This window comes from Thalassophryne amazonica, chromosome 4 (genome assembly GCF_902500255.1).
Source record: "Thalassophryne amazonica chromosome 4, fThaAma1.1, whole genome shotgun sequence".
Taxonomy (NCBI): Eukaryota; Metazoa; Chordata; class Actinopteri; order Batrachoidiformes; family Batrachoididae; genus Thalassophryne; species Thalassophryne amazonica.
The window spans coordinates 12,011,277-12,024,875 of record NC_047106.1 but is presented as its reverse complement, the minus strand read 5'-3'; the positions used below and the strand labels follow the sequence as shown (position 1 = coordinate 12,024,875).

The 13,599-nt window shown below is 42.5% G+C and overlaps 1 protein-coding gene across 5 annotated transcripts in view; it reads left to right on the top strand.

Annotated features, from left to right (window-relative positions):
* Nucleotides 1-13,599, top strand: part of LOC117509407 (1-phosphatidylinositol 4,5-bisphosphate phosphodiesterase eta-1-like) — a 277,298-nt gene that overhangs the window by 245,681 nt on the left and 18,018 nt on the right. For all 5 annotated transcript variants that reach the window (XM_034169076.1, XM_034169077.1, XM_034169078.1 and 2 more), the window contains 5 exons: nt 1,928-2,052; nt 3,558-3,642; nt 3,784-3,930; nt 5,402-5,481; nt 5,568-5,627. In XM_034169076.1, coding sequence (XP_034024967.1) covers nt 1,928-2,052; nt 3,558-3,642; nt 3,784-3,930; nt 5,402-5,481; nt 5,568-5,627 — 497 coding nt within the window. The remainder of the gene's footprint in view (nt 1-1,927; nt 2,053-3,557; nt 3,643-3,783; nt 3,931-5,401; nt 5,482-5,567; nt 5,628-13,599) is intronic.

Here is a 13,599-nt window from a genome sequence, read left to right as displayed (position 1 = left end):
GTGTCCCACAGCATCCTATACTCGAGGTTCTTGAGATGGAGCGATATCTCCATCTGGTGGACATCTACGATTAATGCAATTACAATAGAGTTTCACCAAGAGCTCCAGTGTATACCATGACCATATATTATTAGGTTGAAAAGTAAACGTGCATATTATCACACCTTCTTTCAATTTATTTAGTTGGACTGAATTTAGACAATATATTTTACTTTACAGCATATCTTTGACTAATTGTACACGTTATTTTGTTTTCTCTGGTCCACGTGGTTTGTTTTTTTGTTTTTTAGTGCTGCCAGCTCTGACCAAACATAAAATGTATGAACGCAACTTCAAATGCTGCAAAACACATATGAATAAAAGTAAACATGTCTTACTTCCATCCTTGCACATACTTTATATAAAATATGGACCATGGATTATGCAGTAGTGTTCAGAATAATAGTAGTGCTGTGTGACTAAAAAGATTAATCCAGGTTTTGAGTATATTTCTTATTGTTACATGGGAAACAAGGTACCAGTAGATTCAGTAGATTCTCACAAATCCAACAAGACCAAGCATTCATGATATGCACACTCTTAAGGCTATGAAATTGGGCTATTAGTAAAAAAGTAGAAAAAGGGGGTGTTCACAATTATAGTAGCATCTGCTGTTGACGCTACAAACTCAAAACTATTATGTTCAAACTGCTTTTTTAGCAATCCTGTGAACCACTAAACTAGTATTTAGTTGTATAACCACAGTTTTTCATGATTTCTCCACATCTGCGAGGCATTAATTTTGTTGGTTTGGAACCAAGATTTTGCTTGTTTACTAGTGTGCTTGGGGTCATTGTCTTGTTGAAACACCCATTTCAAGGGCATGTCCTCTTCAGCATAAGGCAACATGACCTCTTCAAGTATTTTGACATATCCAAACTGATCCATGATACCTGGTATGCGATATATAGGCCCAACACCATAGTAGGAGAAACATGCCCATATCATGATGCTTGCACCACCATGCTTCACTGTCTTCACTGTGAACTGTGGCTTGAATTCAGAGTTTGGGGGTCGTCTCACAAACTGTCTGCGGCCCTTGGACCCAAAAAGAACAATTTTACTCTCATCAGTCCTCAAAATATTCCTCCATTTCTCTTTAGGCCAGTTGATGTGTTCTTTGGCAAATTGTAACCTCTTCTGCACATATCTTTTATTTAACAGAGGGACTTTGCAAATAAATTAGCTTCACACAGGTGTCTTCTAACTGTCACAGCACTTACAGGTAACTCCAGACTGTCTTTGATCATCCTGGAGCTGATCAATGGGTCAGCCTTTGCCATTCTGGTTATTCTTCTATCCATTTTGATGGTTGTTTTCCATTTTCTTCCACACGTCTCTGCTTTTTTTTGTCCATTTTAAAGCATTGGAGATCATTGTAGATGAACAGCCTATAATTTTTTGCACCTGCGTATAAGTTTTCCCATCTCCAATCAATTTTTTAATCAAACTATGCTGTTCTTCTGAACAATGTCTTGAACGTCCTATTTTCCTCAGGCTTTCAAAGAGAAAAGCATGTTCAACAGGTGGACACCTGATTCACACCTGTTTGTTCCACAAAATTAACAAACTCACTGACTGAATGCCACACTAATATTATTGTGAACACCCCCTTTTCTACTTTTTTTTTTTTACTAATAGCCCAATTTCATAGCCTTAAGAGTGTGCATATCATGAATGCTTGGTCTTGTTGGATTTGTGAGAATCTGCTGAATCTACTGGTACCTTGTTTCCCATGTAACAATACGAAATATACTCAAAACCTGGATTAATCTTTTTAATCACATAGCACTACTATTATTCTGAACACTACTGTACAACTTTGTATAAGACGTCAGGATTAAGCAACATCCAAACTCTTGTTCAGATAACATTTTTCCCCCTTTAGGCTCCTTCAACCCATTCAGCGATGACCCACTTCCAGCCTGCCCAAAGAAACAGCTCATTCTGAAGATCATAAGTGGACAGCAGTTACCCAAACCACCAGATTCTATGCTCGGAGACAGAGGAGAGGTATGATCTACAGCCATGAGGACACAGTCAGGTCATGGTTTTGCACAAACCCCCCCCCCCCAAAACATGTCACTGATTTGCTTGAGAGCTCAGCCAAAGGTCCACAAAGGAGATACCACACAATCACAAAGATGTGTAATTAACGTGCAGCGACAATGTTTGCATGGCGTTCCACACCATCATATTGCTATTTACTTCACCAAATCTTATTACGTTGCATTACGTGCCCAAATTATTCATGGGCATGTTGTGGGCATGTCATAGATTCACCCAATCAGAACAGCACTTATCACCACCTTTAAGGATAGAGTGTATCAAGTTCCACTTGGTTGTTGGAAAGTGACCGGTTTTCCAACTAGGGAGTGACTTTGGTGCATCTGCCATTGGCAAATAACTGACACCAAATGGACTGGAGGGGAAGGTAAGCAGCTAACTGCATCATCAGTCTGATTAAAAAGTTTCCTTTTAGTGAGGTAACGTGCATATTTACCTCTGTGGGTATCCTCTCAATGCCACCAGACATTTCTAATGCTGTTTTCACTTGTTGAGTGGTGACAAGGTTTCCCTGTCCAATAATATTACAGAACCGGTGAGCCTGTGACGCTGGGTGTATTCTATATCAAAACCTCACAAAATTAAATTAATTTGTCCTGAGTGAAAAGATGGACCCCAAAGCATCTAAAAGTAGAAGCCAGATTGAAAAATGTGGACATTCCTCCTCAAGGTTGGAGTGTGTGATTAGTGTTTGCAATGTGTTTTTGCACTGAAGCATCATTGGGTAAATTAAAACTATATTATCAACAGTATATGATACATTTTCATTTTAGACCGCGTTTAAAGCCTGAACCTTCTGTGAAAAATGAAGCCCAAGCTGCACACATACACACACACACGAGGACTGAACACTACCAGTTGAATGAATGCCAACCATATGGGGGCGATATTGTCCACAAACCCACAGTGGGAGAAAAACAACAGGGGGGAAAAGGGGATGAACAAAAAAATTTTACTTTTTTTTTTTTTTTTACTTTTTAACATTTCCCTCCAAATTAAAGCCGAATAAAAATGACACGACAGTGAATACAGCCTTTCTCTGCCTGAAAACTGCACACTTCTAAGTTCCCCATCTCAGCAGCAGCACACAGCTGCTGCGCTGCATCTTAAAGGCAACGACACATGACGCTGTGTCACTCACGCTGCCTTGGGATTACATGCTGTATAACCAAGAGGACTTGGACACACCCCCAATGCACTTGCACAATAAGTTTTAGACTATGCACAATAGGTCATCAAGATAGGGCCCCTCGTGTTTGACAAAATTAAACTAACATCAAAGTTTGTCATTTTTCTAAATGACTGAAATGACTACATGATTATGAAATAAACTGATTACCGCGTTTGCGTTGATCAGCTGATTCCATTCGTGCTCCAGCATTGCCGGGGTCTCAGAGGTACTTTTTATTCATGGCCAGTTTGTCGTTTATTTGCTTCTTCCTCTCTGCCAGATTATTGATCCGTTCGTGGAGGTGGAGATCATTGGCCTGCCCGTTGACTGCTGCAAGGAACAGACGAGAGTGGTTGATGATAATGGTTAGACGCACACACAGACGAGCTGCTGAATGTCCTGAATACCAACAGGAATCCTCGTTGCTTCAGACTCTTGCCACATGACTGAAGGAGGAACAAACAGGTCCTAATCATGGTTGTTCTTTATGTCTGTTCCGTTCTCAGGTTTTAACCCGGTATGGGAGGAGACTTTGTCCTTTACACTTCACATGGCCGACCTGGCCTTGGTGCGTTTCCTCATCTGGGATCACGACCCCATTGGACGAGATTTTATTGGTGAACGGACCGTGGCCTTCAGCAGCCTCATGCCTGGTCAGTGCACAAATCCTCAGACTGTTCAGTTTTTAGTACTTGTGAACGGCACAAACTGAAGAGGGCACACGGCTTGTCACCGCTACTTAGAATCACGAGACGTCTTGCAGAATGACAGCACACACACACACACACACACACACACACACACACACACACTAGTGTTGGCAAAGTAACTCTGAAATGTTACTTCATTAGTTACTTTATACAGTTATAATTTACAGTTACTTTAAAAATACCCTGCTCTTCCCCCAGAAGGATCTATGGCCTTGGTGAAGGAATTCGGCTCCCCCTTCTCATCTATCTACACCCCCCCCAGCCTACTGTTGCCTAGCAATGTCAGACTTTACACACACACAGACAGAAACTTAACTCATCTGCACACGACGCATGTCTCCCTCCCTCCATTCCTGTTAACCCCCCCGTGTCTCTCCACTCCCCTCACCCTGGCTTCCTCCCTGCCACCCTGGACGCAGCACAGTTTTTTTGTTTTTTTTTACTGGTGCAGCCTTCAACTCCCCAAGCTGGGCGATGCGGGCCCCTCCTGCTGCAGCCTTCACCCACTTTGCCTCAATTCCGGTGACGGACTGCTTCAAGTTTAGTGCATATAAACAATGTCAAATGTATATGTGTTGTCTTTAATTCTGATGTGTGCCATTATTATGGTAAACTAGTAATAATTGTGGATTAATTGCTTTATCTTGTCTGAGGTAATTGGAGTGTAAACGTAATTTCGTTGTTGTTGCACTCGTGTAACGACAATGACAATAAATCTCATTCTAATCCCACTAAAAAAATTTATACAGTTACTTCATTGGCAGTTGCGGACACATTGTCAGCAGCTGCTGAATGTAATCAATAAAGTAACTCATAATCTAACTTGGTTATTTTTAAGATTTAGTACTCAGCAAAGTAACTAATAGGTACTTTGCTGATTAGTTACTGCACTGATTGCTCAATCTTAAGTGGAACCAAGATAGATTCCTTGTTACCTTATTAGTTACATTACTGATTAGTTGCAAGTTTTCGGCAGCTTCTAATAAAGTAACTGCATAAAGTAACTGTATAAAGCAACTAAAAAAGTAACTTTTCAGAGTTACTTTGACAACACACACACACACACACACACACACACACACACACACACACACACACACACACACACACACACACACACACACACACACACACACACACACACACACACACACACACACACACACACACAGAGTTTCCCAGATGGCTTTGGGAGTGCTGCTGCTCAAAGCCATATTATCAGGCATGCAGTGAAGTGTGATTAGTCTAATTTGATTTGTAAAAGACCTGTAGCAGGTCAGAATGTTTTTATTAGCCCCTGAACTCCAGACCCCGTGCCCTTTCTTCAGGCAGCTGCCCACCATCACCATGGCGCCAGCTGTTAGCGCTCATCGACTCAACTGACATATTTCTCTCCTCTCACCTCAAACAACAGGATACAGACACGTTTACCTGGAAGGGCTGACTGAGGCCTCCATCTTTGTGCACGTGTCAGTGCACGAAGTCTACGGGAAAGTAAGTACGGTGCTCTGGTATTCCTGTCATGTGAATCCTTGTCACGTTGGGGATGTGTATGACATGTACATGCTTTGTCTTTCTAGTGGAGCCCTCTAATTCTAAACCCCAGCTTTACCATAATGAACTTTCTAGGATCTAACAAGGTATCCTGATGCTTAAGGCTCTGTGTGCTGCTGCTGCATGACACCGTAATGCATGAATGCAAACCTCTTTGCATTTTCAGCCAGAAACGCTGATCGCTTTATGAGTCCATTTCTTTTACTTGTCACTGCCTCATTGTCCACAAACGTGCGATGAGATGTCCAATTAAGCATGCATTCCTGCATAAGTGATAATAAATTGTGGCAAACAGGGTGTAAGGGCATAATCTACATGCAGAACATCTAAAAGCAGTTTACAGGTGAAATTGTGATGCACTTTTCATGCTTTTGATGCCGTACCACTAGGGACATTTGTGCAACACTGTTGTATTTGTGTCTGTGTGCAGCAACTTCTTGAACCTGATACCTCAAGATGAGTGCATGTTGGATACTTGATATCAACAGCAAACAACGCTTTTTGGATGTAGATGAGCTGATTTAGGTTTTGTGGAGTTCTGTATAGGAACTTGCATAGCAGTAATGGAAAACACCATTATGTGGAACAGGTTGTTTTTTTATGCATTGCTGCATGAAACCATAATGCATGGATGCAATCTTGTGCTCTGTGTTTTGCTGCATCTTCAGCAAGACATGCAGTTTTCCTCAGAAGTTCTTTATTTTCCTCTGTTGTCCTAAGTACTTGATAAAGAAGGCATACACCCCCTGTGCAATCAATCAGTGTTATGGCTTGTTTCTTGTCGTATTCAAAAGGTAAGGCTGCCATCTGCAGGCGGAACATAGAAAAGCAGCAGTGCCATTTGCTGGAAAATATGTACAATAATTTCAAAGTATGGACTCAAAAAAAAAAAAAAAAAAAAAAAAGAATTTTAATGTCTGCTAGTGTGATGTCAGACACTGCTGTCATTGAGTCACATAACAAGCTTGGTTTCAGATGTGTGTCTGAGATTCACATTTACTTTGTTGTCATTGCTGCTTGCTTGCATTTTGGCAGAATTACCTTAAAATAGAAGTTTTGTTGAAGATGGTCAAAAATATTAATATAAGGGTTCATTATCTTCTGATCTTAAATATGATCAATCTATCTTTATTAGTTGGTTATGTACCACAGGCTTTTAAGGTGGCAGTAATTAAACCATTACTTAAAAAGCCATCACTTGACCCAGCTATCTTAGCTAATTATAGGCCAATCTCCAACCTTCCTTTTCTCTCAAAAATTCTTGAAAGGGTAGTTGTAAAACAGCTAACTGATCATCTGCAGAGGAATGGTCTATTTGAAGAGTTTCAGTCAGGTTTTAGAATTCATCATAGTACAGAAACAGCATTAGTGAAGGTTACAAATGATCTTGTTATGGCCTCAGACAGTGGACTCATCTCTGTGTTTGTTCTGTTAGACCTCAGTGCTGCTTTTGATACTGTTGACCATAAAATTTTATTACAGAGATTAGAGCATGCCATAGGTATTAAAGGCACTGCGCTGCGGTGGTTTGAATCATATTTATCTAATAGATTACAATTTGTTCATGTAAATGGGAAATCTTCTTCACAGACTAAGGTTAATTATGGAATTCAATCAATCAATCAATCAATCAACTTTTTTCTTATATAGCGCCAAATCACAACAAACAGTTGCCCCAAGGCGCTCCACATTGTAAGGCAAGGCCATACAATAATTATGAAAAACCCCAACGGTCAAAACGACCCCCTATGAGCAAGCACTTGGCTACAGTGGGAAGGAAAAACTCCCTTTTAACAGGAAGAAACCTCCAGCAGAACCAGGCTCAGGGAGGGGCAGTCTTCTGCTGAGACTGGTTGGGGCTGAGGGAAAGAACCAGGAAAAAGACATGCCGAGAAGGGGGGCAGAGATCGATCACTAATGATTAAATGCAGAGTGATGCATACGGAGCAAAAAGAGAAAGAAACAGTGCATCATGGGAACCCCCCACAGTCTACGTCTAAAGCAACATAACCAAGGGATGGTCCAGGGTCACCCGATCCAGCCCTAACTATAAGCCTTAGCGAAAAGGAAAGTTTTAAGCCTAATCTTAAAAGTAGAGAGGGTATCTGTCTCCCTGATCTGAATTGGGAGCTGGTTCCACAGGAGAGGAGCCTGAAAGCTGAAGGCTCTGCCTCCATTCTACTCTTACAAACCCTAGGAACCACAAGTAAGCCCGCAGTCTGAGAGCGAAGCGCTCTAATGGGGTAATATGGTACTACGAGGTCCCTAAGATAAGATGGGACCTGATTATTCAAAACCTTATAAGTAAGAAGAAGAATTTTAAATTCTATTCTAGAATTAACAGGAAGCCAATGAAGAGAGGCCAACACGGGTGAGATATGCTCTCTCCTGCTAGTCCCCGTCAGTACTCTAGCTGCAGCATTCTGAACCAACTGAAGGCTTTTTAGGGAACTTTTAGGACAACCTGATAATAATGAATTACAATAGTCCAGCCTAGAGGAAATAAATGCATGAATTAGTTTTTCAGCATCACTCTGAGACAAGACCTTTCTGATTTTAGAGATATTGCGTAAATGCAAAAAGGCAGTCCTACATATTTGTTTAATATGCGCTTTGAATGACATATCCTGATCAAAAATGACTCCAAGATTTCTCACAGTATTACTAGAGATTAGGGAAATGCCATCCAGAGTAACGATCTGGTTAGACACCATGCTTCTAAGATTTGTGGGGCCAAGTACAATAACTTCAGTTTTATCTGAGTTTAAAAGCAGGAAATTAGAGGTCATCCATGTCTTTATGTCTGTAAGACAATCCTGCAGTTTAGCTAATTGGTGTGTATCCTCTGGCTTCATGGATAGATAAAGCTGGGTATCATCTGCGTAACAATGAAAATTTAAGCAATACCGTCTAATAATACTGCCCAAGGGAAGCATGTACAAAGTGAACAAAATTGGTCCTAGCACAGAACCTTGTGGAACTCCATAATTAACTTCAGTCTGTGAAGAAGATTCCCCATTTACATGAACAAACTGTAATCTATTAGACAAATATGATTCAAACCACCGCAGCGCAGTGCCCTTAATACCTATGACATGCTCTAATCTCTGTAATAAAATTTTATGGTCAACAGTATCAAAAGCAGCACTGAGGTCCAACAGAACAAGCACAGAGATAAGTCCACTGTCCGAAGCCATAAGAAGATCATTTGTAACCTTCACTAATGCTGTTTCTGTACTATGATGAATTCTAAAACCTGACTGAAACTCTTCAAATAGACCATTCCTCTGCAGGTGATCAGTTAGCTGTTTTACAACTACCCTCTCAAGAATCTTTGAGAGAAAAGGAAGGTTGGAGATTGGCCTATTTCCACAAGGTTCTGTGCTAGGACCAATTTTATTCACTTTATACATGTTTCCCTTAGGCAGTATTATTAGACGGCATTGCTTAAATTTTCATTGTTACGCAGATGATACCCAGCTTTATCTATCCATGAAGCCAGAGGACACACACCAATTAGCTAAACTGCAGGATTGTCTTACAGACATAAAGACATGGATGACCTCTAATTTCCTGCTTTTAAAACTCAGATAAAACTGAAGTTATTGTACTTGGCCCCACAAATCTTAGAAACATGGTGTCTAACCAGATCCTTACTCTGGATGGCATTACCCTGACCTCTAGTAATACTGTGAGACATCTTGGAGTCATTTTTGATCAGGATATGTCATTCAATGCGCATATTAACAATTATGCTTTTTTGCATTTGCGCATATCTCTAAAATTAGAAAGGTCTTGTCTCAGAGTGATGCTGAAAACTAATTCATGCATTTATTTCCTCTAGGCTGGACTATTGTAATTCATTATTATCAGGTTGTCCTAAAAGTTCCCTGAAAAGCCTTCAGTTAATTCAAAATGCTGCAGCTAGAGTACTGACGGGGACTAGAAGGAGAGAGCATATCTCACCCATATTGGCCTCTCTTCATTGGCTTCCTGTTAATTCTAGAATAGAATTTAAAATTCTTCTTCTTACTTATAAGGTTTTGAATCAGGTCCCATCTTATCTTAGGGACCTCATAGTACCATATCACCCCAATAGAGCGCTTCGCTCTCAGACTGCAGGCTTACTTGTAGTTCCTAGGGTTTGTAAGAGTAGAATGGGAGGCAGAGCCTTCAGCTTTCAGGCTCCTCTCCTGTGGAACCAGCTCCCAATTCAGATCAGGGGAGACAGACACCTCTACTTTTAAGATTAGGCTTAAAAACTTTCCTTTTGCTAAAGCTTATAGTTAGGGCTGGATCAGGTGACCCTGAACCATCCCTTAGTTATGCTGCTATAGACTTAGACTGCTGGGGGGTTCCCATGATGCACTGAGTGTTTCTTTCTCTTTTTGCTCTGTATGCACCACTCTGCATTTAATCATTAGTGATTGATCTCTGCTCCCCTCCACAGCATGTCTTTTTCCTGGTTCTCTCCCTCAGCCCCAACCAGTCCCAGCAGAAGACTGCCCCTCCCTAAGCCTGGTTCTGCTGGAAGTTTCTTCCTGTTAAAAGGGAGTTTTTCCTTCCCACTGTTTGCCACGTGCTTGCTCACAGGGGGTCGTTTTGACCATTGGGGTTTTTCCATAATTATTGTATGGCCTTGCCTTACAATATAAGGCGCCTTGGGGCAACTGTTTGTTGTGATTTGGCACTATATAAATAAAACTGATTTGATTTGATTTATTATTTTGAGTAACAGTATGAACTCTAGTGCTCAATTACTATTACTACTATAATTATCACTATTAATAATAATGAAGTACACGTCTTGATAAAAGTAGGAGGGCATGTGTGTGTTGCACGACTGAATGTCACAACTGCAGTTTGATCCAGATATGTACAAAAATCCAGATCTGGCAAATTGCTAGCCTTGGTTCTCGAATTTGTTCTGTTCTACTAGTTCGAGCTCATATGGAACCAAGGCGCCATCTCTCAAAACCATTATGGATTTTCAATCATGTTTCAACAGTAGAATAATAGCACACACACACACACACACACCACACACACACCACACACACACACACACACACACACACACACACACACACCACACACACACACCACACACCACACACACACAACACACACCTGACACTGTTACACATCTTGCGCTTTCTGTTGTCAAAACCAACATTTTGGCGATTGAACCCAGGGTTCTCACCAGGATTTTTTCACGCACAGGGGGGAACTTAAAGGGGCATAGCCACGTGACGAGTGTTGCAGGCGCGACTATTGTAGGAGGGTCCAGCCAACCAATTGAGAAATTTTGAAATTCATAACCCTTTGAAACACTATTTCATGGATTTTGAGGGCAGTGATGGGCACAGATAACCAAAAAATTAACTTTGATAATAGATAATCAGATAACTGAAAAGTTATCTTGGATAAAGATAAAAGGATAAACCACCCAAAAATGTATCGGAGGTTACAGATAACCGATAAATTCCAGTATTGTCTCCGGTATAGTTGCAACTACTAACAAGCTGATTTTGAGTTTTAACACTACGATCGCTTTTGGAAGCATCAAAAGTGACAACAGACCCAAATAATGACTTCTGTCTTTGAACATCCTGCCCCCTGCTGGAAGCTCCAGTTTACTACATGGCATCCAGCACAGAAGCAAGCTGAGAGGAGCCAAAAAGCTCAACTCTACTTAATCACAGTGCTACCATCAGGCGGAGGTCTTGGAAAATAAAGCCCTGCTGACTTATGGTTTGGTGTATAAATAAAATGGATACTGATAGAATAACTCCATTAATGTCAATTCTGTCATTGGTGCAAAGTTAAGATATAACATATATCTTTTATATGTTCTATGTATTTATCTTCTCAATCCCATAGTCACGTCTTCTGAAGAGGAAGCAGAGACTGGGGACTCAGAGGCGGGCTCATCCATTACCCAGGCCGAAGTCACCGAGGTGGTTAGAAAGCTCCTCGGTGGCAAGGCTCCTGGGGTGGATGAAATCCGTCCTGAGTACCTTAAGTCTCTGGATGTTGTGGGACTGTCTTGGCTGACATGCCTCTGCAACATCGCATGGCAATTAGGGACAGTGCCTCTGGATTGGCAGACCGGGGTGGTGGTCCCTCTGTTTAAGAAGGGGGACCGGAGGGTGTGTTCCAACTATAGGCGGATAACACTCCTCAGCCTCCCCGGTAAGGTCTATTCCAGAGTACTGGAGAGGAGAATTCGACCGATGGTCGAATCTTGGATTCAGGAGGAGCACTGTGGTTTTCGTCCTGGTCGCAGCACACTGGACCAGCTCTACATGCTCCATCGGGTGCTCAAGGGTTCATGGGAGTTCGCCCAACCAGTCTAAATGTGTTTTGTGGATCTGGAGAAGGCGTTTGACCGTGTCCCTCGGGGCACCCTGTGGGGAGTGCTCCGGGAGTATGGGGTCCGGGGTCCTTTGCTAAGGGCTATCCGGTCCCTGTACGACCGCAGCAGGAGCTTGGTTCGCATTGCCGGTAGTAAGTCAAACCTGTTTCCAGTGCACGTTGGCCTCTGCCAGGGCTGCCCTTTGTCACCGGTTCTGTTCATTATTTTTATGGACAGAATTTCTAGGTGCAGCCAGGGTGTAGAGGGGGTCTGGTTTGGGAACCACAGAATCTCGTCTCTTCTGTTTGCGGACAATGTGGTTCTGTTGGCTTCGTCAAATCAGGACCTTCAGCGTGCACTGGGGCGGTTTGCAACCGAGTGTGAAGTGTCCGGGATGAGAACCAGCACCTCCAAATCCGAGGCCCATGGTTGTCGACCGGATAAAGGTGCTTTGCCCTCTTCAGGTTGGTGGAGTGTCCCTTGCCTCAAGTGGAGGAGTTTAAGTATCTCGGAGTCTTGTTCACGAGTGAGGGAAGGATGGAGCGTGAGATTGATAGACGGATCAGTGCAGCATCTGCAGTGATGCGGTCGCTGTATCGGACCGTCGTGGTGAAGAGAGAGCTGAGTAGGGGGCAAAGCTCTCGATTTACCGATCGATCTACGTTCCAATCCTCACCTATGGTCATGAGATTTGGCTCAAGACCGAAAGAACGAGATCGCGAGTACAAGCGGCCGAGATGAGTTTCCTCCACAGGGTGGCTGGGCACTCCCTTAGAGATAGGGTGAGGAGCTCGGTCACTCGGGAGGAGCTCGGAGTCGAGCCGCTGCTGAAAGGAGAGTCAGTTGAGGTGGCTCGGGCATCTTTTCCGGATGCCCCCTGGAAGCAATCGCTGGAGAGGTGTTTCCGGGCACGTGACATTGGTAGGAGCCCCGGGGAAGACCCAGGACACGCTGGAGGGACTACATCTCTTGGCTGGCTTGGGAACGCCTTGGGTTCCCCCAGAGGAGCTGAGGAGGTGTGTGTGGATCGGAGGTCTGGGCAGCTTTGCTTGAGCTGCTGCCCCCGCGACCCGAGTCCGGATAAAGCGGAAGAAAATGGATGGAATAGATGGATATATCTTTTAATGTTGAATAATGCACTAATTCTGAAGTTGTGTAACAAACACAAACAGATGGCATTCTGGGTAAAATGTGCCTCCGCTACACTGATTGGTTGATTAATTTTATGTAAACCAACACGTTAATGTGACGTGTGTCGTGTGTTGGTGTCTACAGATAAATGTGCTTTTGTAAAATATGCCATTTTTTATTTGTAAAAAAAAGGTATTTTCAAAAAAAAAGTTGTAAAGTTGTAATTACATCAAATCAAATCAAATCAATTTTATTTATATAGCGCCAAATCACAACAAACAGTTGCCCCAAGGCGCTTTATATTGTAAGGCAAGGCCATACAATAATTACGGAAAAACCACAACGGTCAAAACGACCCCCTGTGAGCAAGCACTTGGCGACAGTGGGAAGGAAATCTCCCTTTTAACAGGAAGAAACCTCCAGCAGAACCAGGCTCAGGGAGGGGCAGTCTTCTGCTGGGACGGTTGGGGCTGAGGGAGAGAACCAGGAAAAAGACATGCTGTGGAGGGGAGCAGAGATCAATCACTAATGAGTAAATGCAGAGTGGTGCATACAGAGCAAAAGAGAAA